Source organism: Miniopterus schreibersii (assembly GCF_964146895.1).
Source record: "Miniopterus schreibersii genome assembly, chromosome: 6".
NCBI classification, from domain to species: Eukaryota; Metazoa; Chordata; class Mammalia; order Chiroptera; family Miniopteridae; genus Miniopterus; species Miniopterus schreibersii.
In genome coordinates, this window is record NC_138107.1 from 52,222,411 (window position 1) to 52,244,657 (window position 22,247).

Below are 22,247 nucleotides of genomic sequence, written 5' to 3' on the forward strand. Positions count from 1 at the left end.
CATAAGTAATATTCAAGACATCCAGAAAAGCAGGGAGCAGAGTAGTTCATCATATAAAAATAGCCTAACAGATGAGCTAAAATCATGTAAGTATTTAGAAAATATCAAGCAATCAAATGGACATCTAAAAAAAAAGAGTGAAGATAGCTCCAGATTGGTAAATCGTGGTAGTGGTGGTGATGGTGGCGTAGGGAAGCTGAAAATTGGCCAGGGTAGTTTCTGTGTCAGGTGATTTAAAAAAAGCCAATTGGTGTTTCTTTCCCTCCCTCTCTAAAATAAATAAAACATATTAAAAAACACACAATAGGTGATACATGTTTGTCTTACTCTAGCAGCTTCTGGCTTCTGGCAGTGGCCTCTGGCCTGTAGCACCTGACTGGCTTTCTTTTTTTTCTTTTTTTGCATAGTAGTGAAGTTTGTTTTAAGGCAGCTACCCCAGTTACTCAACAGGACGATATGAGGTATACTCTCCTGGCAAACTTTGGTGTCCTAGAGCAGTGATTCCAAGCTTTTTTTTTTCAATTTGTAAAATTTCTGATCTGTAGCAGACTAAATACTTTTGTACAAATGCTTGCCTCATTTTATATACTTGTCATGGTCTAGTAAAGAACAGCTTAGTGACCAGCACCAATCCTCAGACCACACCAGCGCTTCTACCCTGCTCTCAACTTGAAAATGTCTCACCACTTACAACTCCCTAAAGTTCTTCCTACTGGGAATGAAACTTTTTATTCCACAAGTAGAGGAAAAAATGATTTAAAAATATAAAATCTGTATCACTGATTATAATTTTGGTAATGCGTGGACCAGTAAACATTAAAAGAAAAACTGGGGTGATTTGGTAAATGTTTAATAATTGGCTTTCCCCCAAAAAGTGTGTGTTATAAATTTCACTGTTATAAAGAATGTAGAACACAATTTTCAAATAATAATTCATATATAATACTGTATTTTAAATTCCATGAAGCCAGTTGATTCTTACAGATTGCATTTGTTGATTTTTTTTTTTTTTTATGAACTCATATCTGTAGCCACAGATATAACTGATGAAAAAATGTAGTTCTTACATGAATGGTAAATGATTTTTTAAATACTAATGAGTAACACAAAAGTAAAACAAGAAAGACAAAGATGTATGTCAGAACTTTATTGTGAGCAACTACTGATCCAGAAACAGAATTTTGGAAAGTATTGATAAATAATATACTGTAAGAATATTTCCTCAATTTTTGTGCTATTTACAATATAACAGCTATAGTCATGATACACTGTTAAATTTAATCTGCATTATTAACATTTTCACCATTACTTTCCTAAGTGTCTAGACAATCAACAAAAGAATAAATAAAGCCTCGACTTACAGCATTTGCCAATTTCCATGGTGTAAATGCTTCCACCATGGCCAATATCAAGAGATCAATGTGATATTAGTGAATGTGGATTTGAGAAGAAATAGACTGTAACATACCATTATGTAGTAATTCCATTGTACAGATTCAATAGTGTAACCTTAAGAACATAGATAATAGTAAAATGTAGTAAAATTAAGAAGTAATGACTTGAGCCCTGGCTAGGTGGCTCAGTTGGTTGGAGCATTGTCCTGTGCACCAAAACTGCGTTTTTGATTCAGGGGCATATGGGAAGCAGCCGATTGATGTCTCTCTCTCCCTTTCTGGCCCCCTTCCTCTTCCTTAAAAGAATCAATGAACATATCCTCAGGTGAGGATTAGTGACGAGTATTTTTTTTACCATTTTTCATATAATTTATGTCATTGCATCTTTTTATAGTTTAATTTTTAATAATAGCTTTTGTTTAAAAACTGTCTTATGGATTATAATTATAAATCTAGAAGTCATCATATTTAGGTGGTGGTGAAAGTGAGGTAGAGAGCATCATAAAAGAAGAAAATGTAGAGTGGGAAGGATCCAGGCACAGAATTTTGGAAAGTATTAATAAATAAAAGAGATTAATGACATATCTATGGCTCTCTTTGTAGTGATTTAAAGATAAAAATATTTGAATCCACAAGATTCTTTCTTATGGAATTAAGGAGCAAATGTATATGCGCTTATAATAGAAAAAAGCAATATATAAGTAAATGTGTGAATGTAATATGAACTGTAAAAGTATATACTGAAACTAAGGTTGGTTTTAGATAATAGAGACTTTTTAGATGTGTGTTTTAAAGTAAATTTTAAAACATAAATACATGTACTATATATATAGTGCGTGTATATATACATACATACATATATGTATAATACATATATAAATAAATGCCATCAGGAACACATCTGAATCAAACAAAATTGGATTTACTAACGTGACAGTGAGGGATGGGGCACATCATGTGGAACCTTGGAGTGTCTTAGTGAGAGGCTGTTATAAAGGATTTACAGGATTTGGGTTTATGTTAGGTGATTTAAGAAGAAGTTCACGGAAGCAGAAGTTTGTCCTGGATTGGATGCTGTCAATAAGCAGGAGTAATTCTGTGATTGGGTATCTTAAGAACTCCTACCTAGAAGGCAGAAAGAACATAGTGGTACCAACTGGAATTGGTAAGGAAGCAGACATATTAGCCAGAAAAGGAGAGTGTTTGACCATTTTGGGGGCTGGACAGTGTTCTTTTTGTCTCTGTTTAGATAAAGTCACAGAGTGGCCTTGTCTGATAGTGGCATTCTCCGAAATTGTTTACATTCAAAATAAAACGTTATGTCATGAACACCCTGGCAGAGCTGAGTGCCAAGCCAACTCCCAGCAGCGCAGGCCTCACTGATAGCGACAGGCCAGTCCCCGGCTGCAGCAGCTACTTTTTTCTTCCTCCGTCTCTAACACCGAAAGGGAGGAGGTTCGGCAAAGACTTGGTGGCAGAAACAAATGTTGGGTGTCCTTAGGAAGTGTAGTTGGGATACAGTAAGGATAGTATTGAAGGGAGGTGGAAAGTTAAGCAGAGACCAGATGGTGAATGGTTTTAAATGATAACTTTGAAATAGTTCAGGTAGATTCTTGAACCAGGTTATCGTATGGTGAAATTAGTATTTGTGGACAATACAACTGCCTTTTAAAATTATTAAAATCTAAAACTGATTTTAATGAACATTACCTTACCTATAATTCAAAATAACATCATTTTTCTTAAAGTATTTGTTCATATGCTTTTTTACATTATTATTTTATATTATGAACTTAAAAAAATTTTTGCTTACTGAGTTCCGTGTTTTTACCTTGTTAAAAGAGGATCATCTGATAGTTGTCTGTCAGTCTATCAATTTTCCCAGGACGTAAAAGGCAGTAATATAAAGAAAATGGGAAATTGGGGGGATAAAGAATTAATAAGCCTCTTTTATTGATAAGATGGTGTAAAGGAAGAAAAGAATTAAATACTCTGAACCCTTGATGGTGATAAAGTTGAACTGTATATACATGGTTTCTCAGTTAGACAATATTATAATACAGTAACAACAAAAGTATGTAACACCCACCACCACCATTTCTACAAGATATTCTAAAAGTTGTAAAATACACCTGATAAAATGATGACATGTTTTCATTTCAGGTTGAAAACTCTGGTATTTAGTGACAATGATAGAAAATAATGATGAGGGTAAGGCTTGCTAGTGGTATCGTACTCATGTTGAAATCAGAATTTATTATCTGCATGTAGCTGAGTTCACATCCCACAGAAATTAGCCTGAGAGCATTAGTGAAGGCTCACACTTCCAGGTTTAAGATCCCGCTGTCCCATTAGTGTTGGGGGTACGCATCGGAAGAAGCACTAGCCTTTCACCCTTAGCTACTCCCATGTGCCTTTGTGATAAGGTTGTCTTCTTTAGATGCCTTTTTAAAAAACTGTCTATTTACACAGGGTTAAAAATGAGAGAAAACTTCTATTGTTAGAGGAGACTGATTATTGAAAGATTGTTTTAAACCTTTTTATATTATAAAATTTAAGTGTGTTTGTTATCTACTTAATTTGTTTTAATCATATATAGAATAGTTTTAGATACAATATGTAATGTAAATCAAATCATACTATAACAATATTAAAATTAACATGCCTAATTCCTGGCCCATAATTTTAAGTGTTAAATGTTACAAAAATCCATAAAGAAAACTAGAAATGGTTGAAGTTCATTGCAATAGAATTTAACCTATCATATAATTGAAGTCCCAAGACTACATTCATAAAGCATAAAGTTCAACTAAAAGAGAGTTGTAAAATTCATAAATATTTTATCATTTTATTTAGATTTTTTAATGTTAAACTTTAACAGGGAATATATTTAATAATGAACATAGCCCCAAATAATTCAGGATTACATGATTCATCTAATTTTACTCTTAGTATCGTAGTTTAATTTATTGGTTCAAATATAGAAATAATAGTTATTTGTGATTTAAAAATTTTTTACTTCACCATTTAGACTTAACTGCCTTTCTCTCTCCAAATTTGTCAGATGTGTCAAGTTACAACTGCATGTATAAAAAATTAATTTCTTCTTGCCCATGCATTTCCTCTTAGACTTCAGTATCATTCATCATTCACTGATATTGACACTTAAAGTCAATTTTATATTTAGATAAACTGTTATTTATAAAACTAAAGATGGCTGTTTAATGAGCGAAAGCTTCTATTCCAAATATGTTTTAATTTCATAAAGTACAGTTTATACATTGAAGTCTTATGCATGTAAGCAAAGGGAGTAAATTATGTATACAGTAAATGTGTATGCATTTGTAGAATAGAATAAACAAGAATTTTTTATATTGTGCATTACCATGGATCTTTTTCCTATTAAGTGTATTTCTGTTATTAATTAGACTTAAATAGCTTGTAGAAACTTGTTAGGAAAGTTGAAAGACAAACTGCAAAGAAAATTATTTACAGCATACACAAAGGGTTAATATCTTTGCACTGTAAAAAAATCTTGTGAATTAGTAAGAAAAAAGGAAGCAACCTTGTAGAAAATGGGCAAAGGGCAGGAACGTAGAAATTCACAAAAGTACAAATATAGAAATTAAAGAAATGTAAGTTTAAAACAACATTTAATAGATGAAAGTTTGGCAAAGTTATTATTTTAATACTACCTGATGTTGGTGAAGTTGCAGAGAAATGGGCATTCTCATATATCTCCGGCAGCGGTATATTCTGATACAAGTTTCTACAGTATAATTTGGCAATACATGTTAAAGCCTGTAAATAAGATGATTGCACACAAAGATTTTTGTCATAGCACGTTTCATAATAACAAAGAATTGAAAAAAGTAAATATCATCGTTAGGTTATTAGTTAAATATGGACATCCATGTAATGTAACACTGTAGCCAGTTTTTAAAAATGGTTCTTTCAAACTTAGATGCCAACCTGTACTCAGAAGTGACATTGATTTCCTTAGAAGTATTTTGAGAAGCAGTGGGTGAGGGGGTGGCCGAGCAAAACTCCATTCTGCTTCAACCAGAGCCACTTTATCTCTAAAAGGAGGTCATCACTTAACATTGTCAGTAGGTTCTTAGAAACTGTGACTTTAAGTGAAATGATGTATAATGAAACCAATTTCACTATAAACTAATTGATATAAACAAGAATTAAATTCCTACAGTATATTTCTGGTCATGAAAACATCACCAAACTTCTAAAGAAAGAACCAAAACACTTCAAAAAATACATTGAAATAAATGTGAGCTATACATACATTTTTAAAAGACTAATAAAAACAAGTAAGATGATTATTTTCCAACCCACTTAGTCTAGTTCAGGGTCATGGGTAGCCGGAGCCCATCCTGGCAGCTCTGGGCACAAGGTGGGACCCAACCCCGGACAGGATGTCCTTCCATCGCAGGATGCACTCACACACACCTACACTCACTCAGACTGGAACAATGTGGGCACTCCAGGTCACTAACATGCACATCTTTGGGGCGTGGGAGGAAACCAGAGTACCCAGAGAAAACCCATGCAGACATAGGGAGAATGCAAACATTCCACCCAGACTGTGGCCCTGGCCAGGAATCGATTTTTTTTCTTTTCTTTGATATTATAATGCAGCGATGTTATTAGAGGACCTGCTGTATTTGTCTTTTATACAGAAGTTTCAAATAAGAGTTTGCCGGGAAGAAGGGTAGGAGACGGGTACATTTGGCTGCTAAAAACACATCCTTAGATTATTCAGTACAATGGAAAGATATTTGTGTTACTTTGCTACATGAAAAATAGTGGAGTATAAAACATTGGTAGATCTCAGTAGTAGGACCTCAATGTTTAAATAGATGTTTCTAAAAGTTCTATCTACATCTGTCTATTTGCATATGAAAAAATGAAAAGTTTATGGATAATGGTAACAAAAATGGTAAAAAAAAAAAAAAAAAGGTAACAGCCCTGGCTGGTGTGGCTCGGCATACTGTTGGGTGGTGGGTTCGATTCCCAGTCAAGGGTTACAGGTTCAATCCTAGCCTGGTCGGGGTGCCTGGAGGAGGCAACCAATCCATATGTCTCTCTCACATCCATGTTTCTCTCTCTCTCTCTCCCCCTCTCCTCCCCTCCTACTCTCTCTAAAAATCAATGGAAAAAATATCCTCAAGTGAGGATTAACAACAACAAAATGGTAACAGTCGTATGATGGGATTTCAGGTGTTTTTTACCCTCTGTGTATTTTTTTAATCTGCATTTTATAAAATGAATAGGAACTATTTGTGATAAGGGAAAAAAACAATAGCAATTATTTATAAATAACTTTTAAAAATGTTATCACGTTTACATGCAAAGTGCCCATTTAATGTTGGTGTGGTCTAAGTATAGAATTTTCTACATGCCAGGTACTATTCTAACAGTTGACATTTATTAACTCACCTAATTCTTATAGCAGCCCTATATGGTTAGTATTACAGTTGACCCTTAAACAATACAGGTTTGAGCTGTGTGGGTCCATTTTTTCAATAAATACTGAAATGTATTTTCTTTATGATTTTCTTAACATTTTATTTTCTCTAGTTTATTGTTAGATTACAGTGTATAATTCATATAACATACAAAATATGTGTTAAGCAAATATTTATGTTTTCAGCAAGGCTTCTGGTCAACTGTAGGCTATTAGTAGTTAAGTTTGGGGGAGTTAAAAGTTATATGTGGATTTTCGACTGTGCAGAGGGTTGGCCCCTCTAACCCCCAAATTGTTCAAAGGTCAACTGTATTATATACAATGAGCTTAAGTAATATGATCAAGGTCATACAACTGATTCAAACTACTTTGATACATTGCCTCTTGTTTTCAAAAAATTCTGTCTCCTTGAACCCCAATTCATAGTACTAATTCCCTTAAATTTTAGAAATAGTTTACAGATATTAGATGTGAAAACATATAAGTTCACATGTTGGTATACATTTTATATTTCGTTTGTATTTTTGGTTTTCTATCTGATCCTGCTGCTGCTGTTGCTTCACTCACTGCCACTGTCATGTGCAGATGGGAAACAAGAGGATCTTCTAGGTTGACCAGATGCCAGTTCTTACGAAAATACTGCAGAAGCCTGTTTGAGGTAGCCCTGGCCCTGAGTTACTATGTTAGTTTTTAAGCAAAGTGAGCGCCACACTTACCTGGAAATGCACAGTGTCTACATGCCATGCCTCTGGAACACATATAAAGCATTTGCCCTAGGAACATACAAATCACAATTTCTTTGTTCTTAAAGATGAATTTCTTTTGGTATTATTTCCAGATCCAGACTTCCCACTGTCAGCAAGGATTATGCTTGATTTACTTATGGTAGTAACAGATTGTGTTGAGACAATCCCATAATCTCTCTCCCTTTTTTTTTTTTTTTTTACAATCATTGCTGTTTTTTTAAAAAAATTATTTATTGATATTAGAGAGAGAAGCATCAATTTGTTATTCCACTTATTTATGCATTCATGTGTTGCTCCTTGTACATTTGTCCCCTGAACGGAGATCGAACCCATAACTTGCCGTATGGGGATGACTCTATAATCAACTGTGCTACCTAGCCAGGGCCTCCCATATTCTCTTACCTGTGACTCTGTGGGCCTTCTCAGAGCTAGATGAAAAAGCTGAGAGAGGTATGAGTGCATTTAGACACCAGTAATCCCTATGCCTGTGCTTTATTTTTGACAGAAGATAATAGTTCATTTCCAAAATACTGGTCAGGGTTGATGAGTGTCAGAAAAAAAAAAATTGTCAGGATTCTAAGGGAGAAAGGACATGTGTAAGAGAAAGGAAGAGTTATTAACAAGGGTAATGAAGTGTGCTGAATGAATGGGTAAAGAAGACAGGAGAAAATAAGTGTCGGGGAACTGTGCTAATGAAAATATCATAGACATTGAAACAGTATTATTCAAAGATGATGAGCTAATTAAGGAAATGTTATGATATCTCTATGAATAAAATGAGCCCTTTCCAAGTTTTTCTTGATATTAAAAATCTATATCCCTAGCTAGAAGTTATTTTTTTTAGCAAGTATTTAAATATAGAGAAAGGACAGAAGAGATAAAATACATAGTACAATTCTAAGTTAATGAAGCTCTTGCTTAATATTACATCTTTTTCTTTCTGTCTGGTTATTTGGAACAATTTGTAATAATGTAAAAATTGTAATGTGGCATAGCTGGGGCATTGCCTTACATGTATCCAGTGATTTATCCAGTGAGAGCATTAGAGCAGAATTGTGGAAGTTGTTTCATGCCTGGAAAGATCCCCTGGGGCTTTGTGACCCTTCTGTGATCACTGGAGCAGGCTGGGCACTTAAAGAGATCCTCTGATTTTTTAGGAGGACGGTTTGTTCATTTTTTTGCCCAACCTTGCACCAGCCATAAAGATTTTCTCCCATAGCATATAATACTCTGCTGTCTGATACATAGATTGGAAGATGAATGTGGTCGGGTAGTCATGTTAATAAAAAACATTTCAAAATAATATATCCTGTAGTATTAGCTATGTTAGTTCTCTTACATTAGTAGGACCGAGCAGTATATAAATGTTATCTGTTTGCAAACCTCCTTTGCAAAGTACTTCTCAGATCTTTATGATGTAACTCTAAGACTGCACTGTCCAAAATGGTAGTCACTAGCCTGTGTGGCTATTTAAATCAAAGTTAACATACTTGGTTCTTTAGTTGCACTAACAGTTCCAGTGCTTAGAAGCCACAGGTGGCCAGTTAGGAGCTAACATCTTGGACAGCACAAATACAGACATTCCTGTCACTGCATAACATTCTTTGGTAGCCACTCCTGAAAGGATATATCTTCTGATGAGGTTGTTGATGTTGTCTCAAGGTGTAAGTTTACTGTAGGGAAACCATCGTGTTTTTTTCAAATTGGGCAGGTGCCGTTGTTGTCGTTTGACAGTATATTATAATGACAGCAGAGTTGCCCGTTAACTTTTTGAGGAAAGTTTCATTCAAGTTAATCAGTAATAGAGATTTACTGTGTTAAACTGTAAAATACAATAATGTCAGGCTTGTGGGAAACACTGTTTTATAGGTACGGAAAAAGAACATCAACTTTGAAGACAGGAAACATGATCTTGTCCCAGCTTTGCCATTAACTAGCAAGAAGACTTTGGGCATTTAATTTTCTCAAGTTAATTTGGGATTTAATTTCTTAATCTCTAAATTGTAGGCTTAAAATAAAAGGTTTTTAGACATCTCTTGTTACAGTAATTTTGGGTACTTTCGTTCCCTCAGCTACAACTTTTACTAAAGACCTGTAGTTTTGAGTGGAAGAGGCAATCCGGTAAGAAAGAGAAGGTGTTGATGCAGCTGATAAGAAAACCCTGCCTTTATTCACATTTATTTTAAGACAGATCAGTTAGCTGTAGAAACCACTAAACCACTGCCCAGGAGGATGAGAAGGACTGTGTTGGTCTGAAGTTCTAGCAGCTCATCATAGATATTGCTCTCATTGTGTTAAAAAATTCTGCATAAAAACCTTCATTAGCAGAGGAGTCATGCAGATCTGGATTAGATAGCATTTCCTCAGATCACTAGTGGTGTAACCTTGAGCAAGTTAAGTTACATGGCCTATCTTGCCTCAGTTTCCTGTTGAAAAGATGAAGTGATGTGATACCATTTTCCAGAGCTTGCAGTCACTTCAGAAAAGACACATTATTATAATAATAGGTAGGGCGGTCTGTCATAGAGTTGTACCAGGTACTATGAAAGCGGGAAGGAAGGCTGCCTAACAGACCCGCCAAGGTGAAGAGGAGAGCAGGGTGAGCGGCATGCGAGGTGTCTCACCAAAGCCCAGAGGAGGCGTGGGAGAGGATGGTGAGAGTTAAGCCTGGGAATATAAGCAGAGACTAGGAAGTATGCTCTAAGGCACTTAAACTTTGTGGGAACACATTGAGGACTTTAAGCCTGTGTAGATGAGCGGGGGAGCATAAAGGTATGGGGAGAGAGGAGCAAACCTGGACTTCAGCGCCTTCACTCCAGCAGCCGTGTGGAGAATGGATTGACGGCAGAGAGACCAGCAGGAAGCTGTTGCTCTAGGTTAAGTGAGAAATGGTGACTTGTATTAGGAAAAAGAAAGGAAGGGAGCAGAATCCTCAGGTGTTAAGGGAATAGAATCAGTATTAATTGAACTTGGTGAGTAGTTAATGTGGGGTTGAGGGAGATGGAAGTTTCTGTCTCAAGCAACAGGGTGGGTGAAGGTGACTTTTGACTGGGTAAGGAATGCATTAGGAAGAAGTGACAGGTGAGGTACAGTGTGCATGTTTAAGAAGCTATAGTTTGAAGCCAGACTGTCTGGTTTAAAATCCTGGCTTTGCTGTTTATTAGCTTTGTGACCCTGGGCATGCTGCGTAGTCTCTTCATGCCTTAATTTCCTTCATTAGCTTCATTAACATGTGGGTTAATGTGTATAAAATGCTTAGAATAGTTCCTGGCAAGTAAGTGTTCTGTGTTATTAGTAGTAGAGATGTAGTTAAGTTTGAGACATATGAGGGAGAATCATGTTGGATAGATAAGGCTGGAGCATAGTAGAGAAGTATGAGCTAGAGATACTATAATGGAAGTTATTATGTAAGTACATAGTTGAAACTGAGGGAATATAGGAAGCGCCCCAGGGAAAGCAGCTATAGTGGGAAGAAGGCCGAGCTGGAACACTAAGGAAGAATGACAATTTATTGTGTAAATGTACAATGGAGTACTACTCAGCCATAAAAAAGAAGGCGATCTTACTCTTTGCAACAGCATGGATGGACCTGGAGAGCATTATGCTGAGTGAAATAAGCCAGTCAGAGAAGTCTTTCTAGACAAGTACTCTATGATCTCACTGACATATGGAATCTAATGAACTGTCAAACAGAATAGAGACAGAACCATGGAGAGCAGACTGACAGCTGTCGGGAGGGGAATGGAGGGATTGAGAAAAAAATAAAAAATAAAACAAAAACTCAAGCACTCGGAAAACAGAACAACAGTGTTGTTATTTTATTTTAAGCTTTTCGGTCTTATTTGCCATTTTTTCTTTGTGCTCTCTTTGGAATACTTAACCAGTTTTATAAAGCTTCTGATTACTAATCAGAGATGCAATTTCTAAGAGATCTTTTTGTTTTTAGGAGTATCCTGATTTGTTTTATGGATGTAATATAATCTCTGTTTGAGGATGTTAACTGTAAATTTTTAAGATTTCTTTTCCCAACATTGTCTTGTTTCCTCCAGTTTTTTTTTCCTTTGCTTGTTTTGCTTCCTTCCTTTCACAGTGAAACGTCTGGTGATGCTTTGCTGCCTATTTTTAAGAGAGACCAGGTCATTTTGTTATGTGACAGTTTTACAAATGCTTTGACACCACTTGCATGGATTGCCATCCAGTATAATTTCCTTTCCTTCCACTTACCAATCTATAATGCCAAATATTTTAGGTTTTTTTGTTATGGCCAGAACTCACTTCTAGATTCCTGTTTCTGTACCACTCAGGACAGTCTAGGTTATGTTTAGCTAACAATTTCAAGTTTTTAGTGGCTACACAGTGAAAGTTCTTTCTCTGTCACACTACATGCAGTGTGGTCTGCAGGGCCTTCTACCCATGACCCTCAATTCAGGACTCAGTCTAACAGAGGCTCCATCATGAAGCATCTTTCCATGATTGCTGAGAAGGAAAGGAAAATAAAGCAGATTGTGCACTAGCTCTTAAAGCTTCTAACCCAAAGGACCCAAGCCACTTCCACTCACATTTCATTGGCCAAAGCAAGTCACGTGGTCATGCCTAATTTAAAGGTAGTGGTGAAGTGCAACTTGCCATTTGCCCTGAAGAAGAGGGTAACAGAATATGGGTAACAGCTGTAATGGCTACCACAGTGGTATTCCACTTATATATGTTCTATAATTTATTATTTATTTATTTACCTATTTAATTGATTCACTTTAGAGAGAGAGGGAGAGAGAGAAACATCAACTGGGACTGGGAATTAAACCCACAACCCTTCACGGGACAATGCTCCAACTAACTGAGCCACATTGGCCAGAGCCTATAATTCCTTTTTTTTTTTTTTTTAATATATCTTTATTGATTTCAGAGAGAGGAAAGGAGAGGGACAGAGAGAGATAGAAACATCAGTGATGAGGGAGTCACTGATCGACTGCCTCCTGCACGCCCCTCACTGGGAATCGAGCTGGCAACCCAGGCATGTGCCCAAACCAGGAATCAAACCATGATCTCCTGGATCCCAGGTCGATGCTCCACCCCTGAACCATGCTGGCCAGGCCCTATAATTTCTTTATGCTCTTGCTATATTAATGGATTTTATAATATATGTGTCTTCCAAGAATGAGGTATCTAAGCTCCCTTCCAGCTTCATCTTCTATGGCTATATAATTTAAAACTGCCACTCACCCTTGACAATGTGTTGAAATTACTGTGTTCAATAAAATGTGGTGAAAATAAAGACATTACTATTCTATAAAATATGGGAGCTATTTATCTTAATAGCAATTTCTGAAAGAAGAAAGAGAAAGAAAGAAGGAAAGAGAAAGAAAGAAGATTCAGAAGCTTGAAAGAACTGTAGGACAATTTTGATTGTGTTGAATTACTGACAATATTTAACAATTGCTTGTACCATTGAATTATAAATGTCCAATTTCAATGTCTTAAATGACCAGATTCCTCAGCTGACTTAAGTAAGTGTTCTTTCTTGGTTGAAATAAACATGTATATTGTAAAATGTTGTTTTTAAATCATGTTATTTTATGCTGTCATTTTTTCAAAAATGTCAGGACCTTTCTGTCAGGAAAAATCTTATTTCTATTTATTTCATTTTAGTTCTTATTTATAAAATTTTAGTTCAAATTTTTATGTTCAAACTTTAAAAATTTTTATTGCTGACATTATTTCGTGAGCCTAGTAATGTTGTAGCAGCACATTGCTAAATCAGTAAGCTTTCCCCCTGTCCATGCCTGTTTTTCGTCCAAATTCAGTTTAGTAGGTTATTTTTAATAACTTATTTTCCAAACCACTAAGTTAGTGAATTTACACTAAAAATAAATTAGCAGCCTTATTTTCATTCTATATTTGAAAATGACATTGTTTCTTGACAGCAACCATATGAACATTTTGCTAAATTTCATTATTTGAAGCTCATGTATGTTTGGACAATTTTTATTTTCCATAAATGAGTACTTCAACATCAAATAATATCATAGTACTTGCTTGCCTTTGAATGATGATTTTATATGAAAGTTTTGTGCACTGTCTGCATAGTAGAAACAATTGAAGAATTCTTTATTGTTAGTATAATGTAACTTGTTCTACTTTGAGTGCAATAACTTGACACATTTAAGCTCTGCTTTTAATAAAGAAATAGAAAACTCTTTTAAAAAGTGGTTGAGGGAGAAACAAGATGGCGGGGTAGGTAACAGCTGCACCCGCCGCCTCCCGCAACCACGTCAAAATCACAACTAAAATACAGAACCACCGTCACTCAGAGCCTCCTGAAATCCAGCTGAACAGAAGCCCCACAGCCAGGGAACTGAAGCAGCACCGAGACCGGGAGGAGGGGCGGAGACGCGGGCGGATCGGGGCTGGATCCTGGAGACACGGCCACGGGCCCACACCCGGTGCCATGGTTGAAACCCGGGAGGGAATCTCGGTGGTGGGGGTTTCCCAGAGGAGTGAGGGGTCCCAGCCCCACAGCAGGCCCCCAGCCCAGGGCTCCAGGGCCGGGAAGAGACGTCCCCACAATTCCGGGCTGTAGAACCAGCGGGGACTGTCCCTGAGGGTCACGGAGGCTGCGGGAGCCCCAGCAGCTCCTCTAAAGGGCCCGGCACGGACTCACTCGGACGCTCCCTCTGAGCCCAGCGCCGGGCAGCAGCCGGAAAGGACCCGGGACACTCGGGGGGGAACTAACCTGCCTGAGATCCGGGCGAGAGGTGGAGGGCGGCTTCCTCCCAGGCAGAAGAGCTGGCAGAGGCCGTTGCTCCTTTGGCGAGTCCTCCCCGCACACAGCCCGCAGGCAGGCGCCATATTTGAATCGCCAGCACCTGACTCACACCTTTGGCCCCGCCCCGTGATTCCCGGAGGCCCCGCCCCTCCCCACCTGCAGCTCATCCAGGCCATTTCCAGGGGCCTCTGGAGCCTCATGCTTAGGACTTTCCTAAAATTTCTCAAACAAGCAGCAGCGGGCCCCATACAGCTTGATAAGCAGCCCCAGGCCTGGCACTAGCGGCAGCTGCATTGGTTCATAGCTTGGCCTCTCCTGGACAATGCCAAGCTCAGCACAAGTAGCAGCCAACTATGGTTTGCTGTGTAGCTCATGCTGGGTGGCCCTGGGCAAGGCACTGGCACTGGCACAGGCTGACTTTGCACCTCCCGGGAGGCCCCAGAGATAGTGCACCTGGTGATCAGACTTGACCACGCTGGGTTACAACCCTACCCCATCCACAAGGGACACTCAAGGGGCGCACTTGGTGACCACCAAAGCCCCACTGAAGTAAATCCTGCTCCATAGGGGTGTCTCCAGCACAGCAGCTCTCTGGCCGTAGCTGCAGCTGGTCCTCACAGCTGATTGGCCTGGGGGTCAGTTCCTCCCAGGGACACCAACAGCAACCAAGGCTCAACTGCAACAGGACAGTGCACACAGCCCACACAGGGGAGCACCTAGAAGGCCCAGCTCAGGTGACTGGGGAGGCTGAGCCACTGGACTCTACAGGACACCTACTACACAAAGCCACTCTACAGATTCCAGGAGACATAGCAGATCTACCTAATACATAGAAACAAACACCTGGAAGCAGCCAAAACGTGGAGTCAAAGAAACATGTCACAAAGGAAAGAACAGAAGAAATCTCTAGAAAAGGAACAAAGTGAAATAGATCCAAGCAAGCTAACAGATACAGAGTTCAGAATTTTGTTTATAAGGATGTTTAAGCAAACTATTAGGGAAATAACTGAGAAAATTGATAACATAATAAAGTACCAACTTGAAATGAAGGCTACAGGAACTGGAATGAAGAATAATTTACATGGAATCAACAGTAGAGTAGAGGACACTGAGAATCAAATCAGCAGTTTGGAACATGAGGAAACAAAAAACACCCAACCAGAAGAGCAAAAAGAAAAAAGGATCCAGAAATATGAAAATAGTATAAGGAGCCTCTGGGGCAACTTCAAGAGGCCCAACATTTGTATTATTGGGGTGCCAGAAGGGGAAGAAGGAGACCAACACATTGAAAACCTATTTGAAAAAATAATTACAGAAAACTTCCCCTACCTGGGGAAAGAAATAGACTTACAAGTCCAGGAAGCACAGAGGGTCCCAAACAAGAGGAACCCAAAGAGGCCCACAGCAAGACACATCATCATTAAAATGCCAAAGGTTAAAGACAGAATCTTAAAAGCAGCAAGAGAAAAGCAGTTAGTTACCTACAAGGGAGCACCCATATGACTGTCAGCTGATTTCTCAACAGAAAGTTTGCAGGTCAGAAGGGAGTGGCAAGAAATATTCAAAGTGATGAAAAACATGGAACTACAACCAAGATTGCTCTTCCCAGCAAAGCTATCATTTAGAATTGAAGGTCAAATAAAGAGCTTCAGAGATAAGAAAAAGCTAAAGGAGTTCATTACTACCAGACCAGCACTACAGGAAAAGTTGAAGGGTCGTCTTTAAGAAGAAGCTAATGAACAAAGGAACCTGACAGACTAAGTAGATCCTGAGACATTGATGCATGCAACAGATGATCATATTTCAGAGGGAAGGGGGGTGGTAGGTGGGAAGAGATTAACCAAAGAAGTTATATACATATATGCATAACCCATGGACACAGTTAATAACGGAGTGAAGGCCTGGGGAGGGGGTGGGAGCGAAGTGGAGGGGGTCAGTTGGGGGGGAAAAAATGGGACACCTGTAATACTCTCAATAGTAAAGATAAATTTAAAAAGAAAAAAGTGGTTTAATGATTTGAGAGAGAGAGAGAGAGATTGATCAGCTGCCTCCTGTGTACACCCCCTACAGGGCATGGAGCCGGAAACCAGCAACCTTTCAGTGCATGGGAGGATGCCCTACCAACTGAGCCACACCAGCCGGGGCTTGATAGAGTTTAAGATCTTAGTCCTTTGTGATTTTTTTCTAGTATTATCAACTGCTGAGAGTGTTGTATTAAAAACTCCCAGCTATTCCAACTGTGATTTACTCTTATCAACATAACTGTAGCCTTCTTATTGCTTATTGTTTTAATAGTATGTCACTTCCATCGTCTTATTTCTGATCTTTCTGTATCTGTATAGTTAAAGCGGCTCTCTTGTAAATAACACATGGTCAGATCTTGCTTTTTTATCTATTCTTTTGATCTCTGCATTTTAGTTAGAATGTTAAGTTTATTTACACTTAACATATTTATTTATATAGTTTGATTACCACTTTGCTAATTGTATGTGTGTGTGTGTGTGTGTATGTGCCTGTTTTCTTCCATGTCTACCTTCTGTGTTAAGACCTTTTTGAAATTCCATTTTAATTCATCCATTGGCTTTTTTATTTTATCTAAATATCTACCTATCTGTCTATTTGCCATACCGAAGGTCATCCACATTTTTTTCCAATGTTTTAGGAGTTTTTTGTTTTGCTTTGTAAAATTAGATCGGTGATCCACTTTGAGTTTTTGTAAAAGGTAGAAGCTATGCCTACATTTACTTTTTTTGGCATGTGGAAGTCCAGTTGTTACAGCACCACTGAGATGTTGGATGTATTTGATAAGATCTGCCTGAAATATCTCACAGTTTGATGAAACAGGAGTATCTCAAGAGCTTCCATTTGATGGGAATTTGTTGTTCTTTACATTTACCCGTTATCTATTAAATGCCTCTTGTTTTCGGAAAGAGGCAGTAAAATAAGATGGCCTACAATAAAAGGACTGATTCCTTACAAGTCAACATATCAGCTAAAAATTTTTACAGAAAAAAAATTTTTTAAAGTTAAGGGATAAGAAATGAGCATGGCTTGAGCAAGAAGGTCTACTGGAGGCCTAGAACTTGTAGATTCTAAAGCGTAATATGATTATGGTGTTGAGGGACAATTGAAATAACCTACAGAATGTTATACTAGGCATCCTGGTATACAAGGGCTTTTGGTGTCAAAGATCTGGCTTGAGTCCTGGCTCTACTGTTTTCCTTGATTTCCACTACCCTGATTCTCCGTCTGTTTGCCTATGTCCTGAGAGATTTTCTAACCTTTTACTTCCACCCCCACCTAATTTCACCAATCATTTTTAATTTTCTGAGAGTGTTTTTTAAATTCTCTGGGTGTTTTTGCTCTATTTTATTGATGTCATTATTATCTCAAATATCTATGGAGACACTAATTGGATGGTATATAAAATTTCTTTTGTTCCCTCATTTATCTTGGCCTATTTTGATTATGCTGCATGTTTTGTGATTCTTGGTTGACCCTTCAGACATATGAATGAGGGGTAGTAATAACTTAAGGTTGAATGGGTGGGGAGCCAGCTCTTGCATCAGTGGCCTCCTAATTGTTAGAATGAATGGGGTCTGTGTGTCAGATCCAATATTTCACCAATGCCCAGATATTTCCTTCAGTCTCTTTAGAGAAGGACCTCACATTATTCGCCTTAGACTGTGAATGGTCTCACCTACAGCCTAAATGGAGGTATTGTAGATTTTTGAGACAGGAAACTAACAGTAAGATTAATTCAGAGAGAAAATGCAGGTGTGGGAGAAACTGGAACAGGGAGGAGACTTGAAATGTTAATGAAGCAATGTACACTTATCCAAGTAGGAGATAGTTAGGCCCAGAAGCAGGGCATTGTGACCCAAGAAAGTACTTGAGTCAGATGAAAAAATTGTGAAGATGGAACATACAAGATTCATTAAATAGTTTGGGTAAAACTAAGAATTGGAACCAGTGTGACTAAAAAAATGGAGGCACCTCTAATAAAAAATTGTCAAGTCAAGGAGAGAAGCTGATTTTTTGTGAAGAAATATAATGTGCTAATTCCTCCTCTTCTTTCCACAAATCTTTCCCACTGGTGTAACAGCAATTTTTGATAGAATAGCAAATTCCATTATAGTTTCTTAGAGATGTTATTATTTTTGTGTGATGTATTATAAATCTAAATTGCTTCATGTAATAATTTGGGGAAGGATGAATATGTGACAGAATTTAAAGAACTATTCTTTCAGAATATCATGAAGAATATACAGAACTTAGTGATCCATAAGGGATGGAAATTTAGACTTGGAAAGTCCAATATAAATCACCACTTATAAGTTTACTTATAAATCATACCTATCAAAAATTGTAACAATGGAAAATGAAATCAAATTAAGTTGGCGATAGTGCCCCTGGACACTCGAAACAAGGAGGAGATCAATAAGTGATGGTGTTTTTACTGCAGAAACAAAACATGTGAACATGTGATAACCCTAGTTAAACCTGTGTCCATTCTCTTGGTTGCAGTAGTTGACTTCTGCTCCACTTCATCTGATTTGATAATCTGCTTTCTTGAGGGGGGAGTGAGAGAGGAAATGAAAGCAAAAGAACTCTATAATTAGTGAGGGAAAAGCTTAGCGGGGGGAAACAGAAGATTTGGGAATGATTTTTAAAAAGCTTTAAAAACATTAATTGTTTTTATTTTAAACACTGTAGGCAGTAGTGGTTTTAGTTGTGTGTGTGTGTGTGTGTGTGTGTGTGTGTGTGTGTCCCCGATTTCTACATGGCATCAGACAGCAGAAAAGGTGCTGCCAGTTGCAGACTTGCACATGAAGGATTTTGCGTGTCAGGTGACCACTAAAAACAGGTTATAAACCCTGTTTTCATGTATCATATGACTTTCACAGTGAATAGTTCCTTTTGTGTTGAATTTTGAAGTGTTGTTTTTATTTGTTCCATGTAATTATTTGGTTATATGTAATTACTGAACTGCCTTTTGAATCGTGGACTTGGGAGGGGTCAAGATTTTCTGGTTCAGCATTTCCCTAAGTACACTAGTCATCTGTGCTTATAAAGAAAGGGCTCTGGCATCAATTATGTCAGGAAATTGCTAGGTTAAACACAGATAAGATTTTTATTTTGGTGGTCGTGGAGGGGAGGGCATCTCAGAAACTTTAATATGACGACTGAGGAGAAACAATATATTTCACCACAAAATCCTTTCTTCGTGGAGCCTTTTTTGGAACCATTGTTCCTCAGAACACATGTGGGGAAACTCAAATCCCTTAAATTTACAGGTAAATAGAAGAGATAAAATGACTCATTCAGAGCTGCAGGCTTACATGCTTAAAGAGCTGGACTTGAACCAAGGTCTTCTACCATATTTCATTTTGCTCCCCTTTGCCCCTAAATTCAGAAAAGTCTTTTAAAACGGCATGATATTTCAAATTAGAACTGTAAAACATACACAAGGGACTTTGAAGAAATGAATGAATGATTTTCAATTATTTCTGGTATATTTTGAATTGACACATTTACTCTGACAAATGGATTAAGATCCAAAGAGCCAGTTCATATTTGTAACCAAGATTACACTTTTGTAATCAGGAAACTTTCTTTTTTGTGTGCAAAAATCAATTATCTTTTATGTTGTAAAAATCTGTTTCCTTTCAAATTATAAAAACCTCACAAAGTACAATCATGTGTATTATCCAAAAGCCTTCCCACTTTTCCAGAAAAGGACTGGAAAATGACTGTTTATGATTTGTTGTCTGTTGTTCCAGATCCCATCTCTACATAAATAAACATGTAACTTTTAAAGATTTCTTGACATAGATGGCATTATGATAAACACTTCTTCTTTAACCTTAATTTTAAAAGTCAACAATGTTATATGCTTATCTTCCCACATTAATACATGTAGATCTTCTTTTAATGGTTCAGTCATGTTACATTCTATAGCTCTACTGTAATTTATTTAATCTGTGATGGACATTAGGGTAGTTATAATTTTTTACCGGACAGTGCTGTGGTAAATTTTGATATAGGTCTTTTTTTTTTTTTTTGAACCTTTGTGTGAGTATGTCTGTAGGAGAGTCGTTGAAGTGGAATTGCTGGGTCAAAGAATATGCACATTTAAATTTTTGTAAGTATTCCAGATTGCCTTTAAAAAATGATGTTAGTTTACTCTCTCACTGCCAGCATTGCAACAGGAAACTTTAAGATGGTATAACCTTCACTGAACTTAAACAAAAAAGACTTTATACTTAGTAATGGATAACAAAGAATATCTTGCTATATGTTAATGTTAAAATTATAGAGAAAATTTGTGAAGCATTGATAATCATGATCTCTTTTTCTTTCCCCCTCCCTCCCCTGCTCTTTACAGAGCAAATTATTCATGGAAGGATTTAGAAGCCTAAAAGAAGGAGAACCAGTGGAATTCACATTTAAAAAATCTTCCAAAGGCCTTGAATCAATACGGGTAACAGGACCTGGTGGAAGCCCTTGTTTAGGAAGTGAAAGAAGACCCAAAGGGAAGTCACTACAAAAAAGAAAACCAAAGGGAGATAGGTAGGTAATCCATTTCATTTGTTAGTTTGTGAGTTTATTGTATTTGGGAATTACTTTTGAAACTTTATTTATATATTTTGTTATGTTATTGGACTTTATATACTCTAGCAAAAGTAACATGCCACCACTATGTAGCTGAATGGAATTTTCCAGCAATACAGGCTGTCTTGCAATTTGAACTGCCTGCAGAATATACTGAACTGAGCACTGCGCGATGAGCACTGAATAGTCAGTCCCCTACCACCATTTTCAGTAGATTGTTCAGAGACTGCAAATGAGGTTGGAGTTTTCAACAGACAGAAATGCCTGTCTGTACATCCCAACAACTCACCTGTTTTTTAAATGAAAAAATATATACTGTTTTGTCTGTTTTTAATAGATAACTCATATATAGAAAATTCAAATAATATAACAAAATTATAAAGAAGTTAGGAAAAACATTCACTTGAAACCCTAACTAGAGGTGGGAATTATAATATACAGGGTGGGGCAAAAATAGGTTTACAGTTGTTTGTATGGAAAATAATACAATAATAAATAATAATAATCAATTTTCACATACAACTGTAAACCTACTTTTGCCCCACCCTATTTATGCAGTTGTTTGAAATTTGCATTTCTTTTTCACTTAACAGTGTAAACATGGATCATTTCATGTCAATTGTCAGCACCTGCATAGATTCCCACAATGCTCCAAATTTAATTTAAGCATGGCTATGTTAATGAGTATCTAGGCTATTTCTGGCATTTTGAATTTATCAATAACACCACAGTGAATCCTTACATGTACATTTTTGAAAAAATTGTCTGATTACATCCTCAGGCTTACTATCTAATAATGAAAAATCTGGATCAAAAACTGTGCACTTTAAAAGTTTTGATATCTGTTTCTAAACGTCTCTCTAGTTATGATGAAGGCCAATGTACAATCCCTTCTGAAGTGAGACTTCACTGAGTGATGCTAACATTTTAATCTTCCCAATTACATAGGTTAATAGGTGCCGCTCATTGTTTTCCTTTGCATCTTTTGATTGGGTTAGAAGTTAAATATATTTTTATATGTTAAATTTATTTTTAATTCTTTCTTCTATGAATTTTATTTTTCTTACCCTTCGCTTATTTTCCTTTTAAGATGTTCATTTGCTATTAATGATTTGCAAGTCCTTTTTGTGTATTTATAATTTAACCTTTAGTCTCAAATAGGTAAGAAGTATTTTTCAACTTATAAAATATATTTTAGCTTTAATTATAGTGACTTTTAAAAACTGTTTTGAACTTTTGAATTTTTA

General features: G+C 37.0%; 1 protein-coding gene across 5 annotated transcripts in view; it reads left to right on the top strand.

Moving 5' to 3' along the window:
• LIN28B (lin-28 homolog B) overlaps positions 1–22,247 on the top strand; it is a 92,593-nt gene that overhangs the window by 35,887 nt on the left and 34,459 nt on the right. For all 5 annotated transcript variants that reach the window (XM_081140007.1, XM_081140006.1, XM_081140009.1 and 2 more), the window contains one exon: positions 20,774–20,958. In XM_081140007.1, the coding sequence (XP_080996133.1) occupies positions 20,774–20,958 (185 nt within the window). The remainder of the gene's footprint in view (positions 1–20,773; positions 20,959–22,247) is intronic.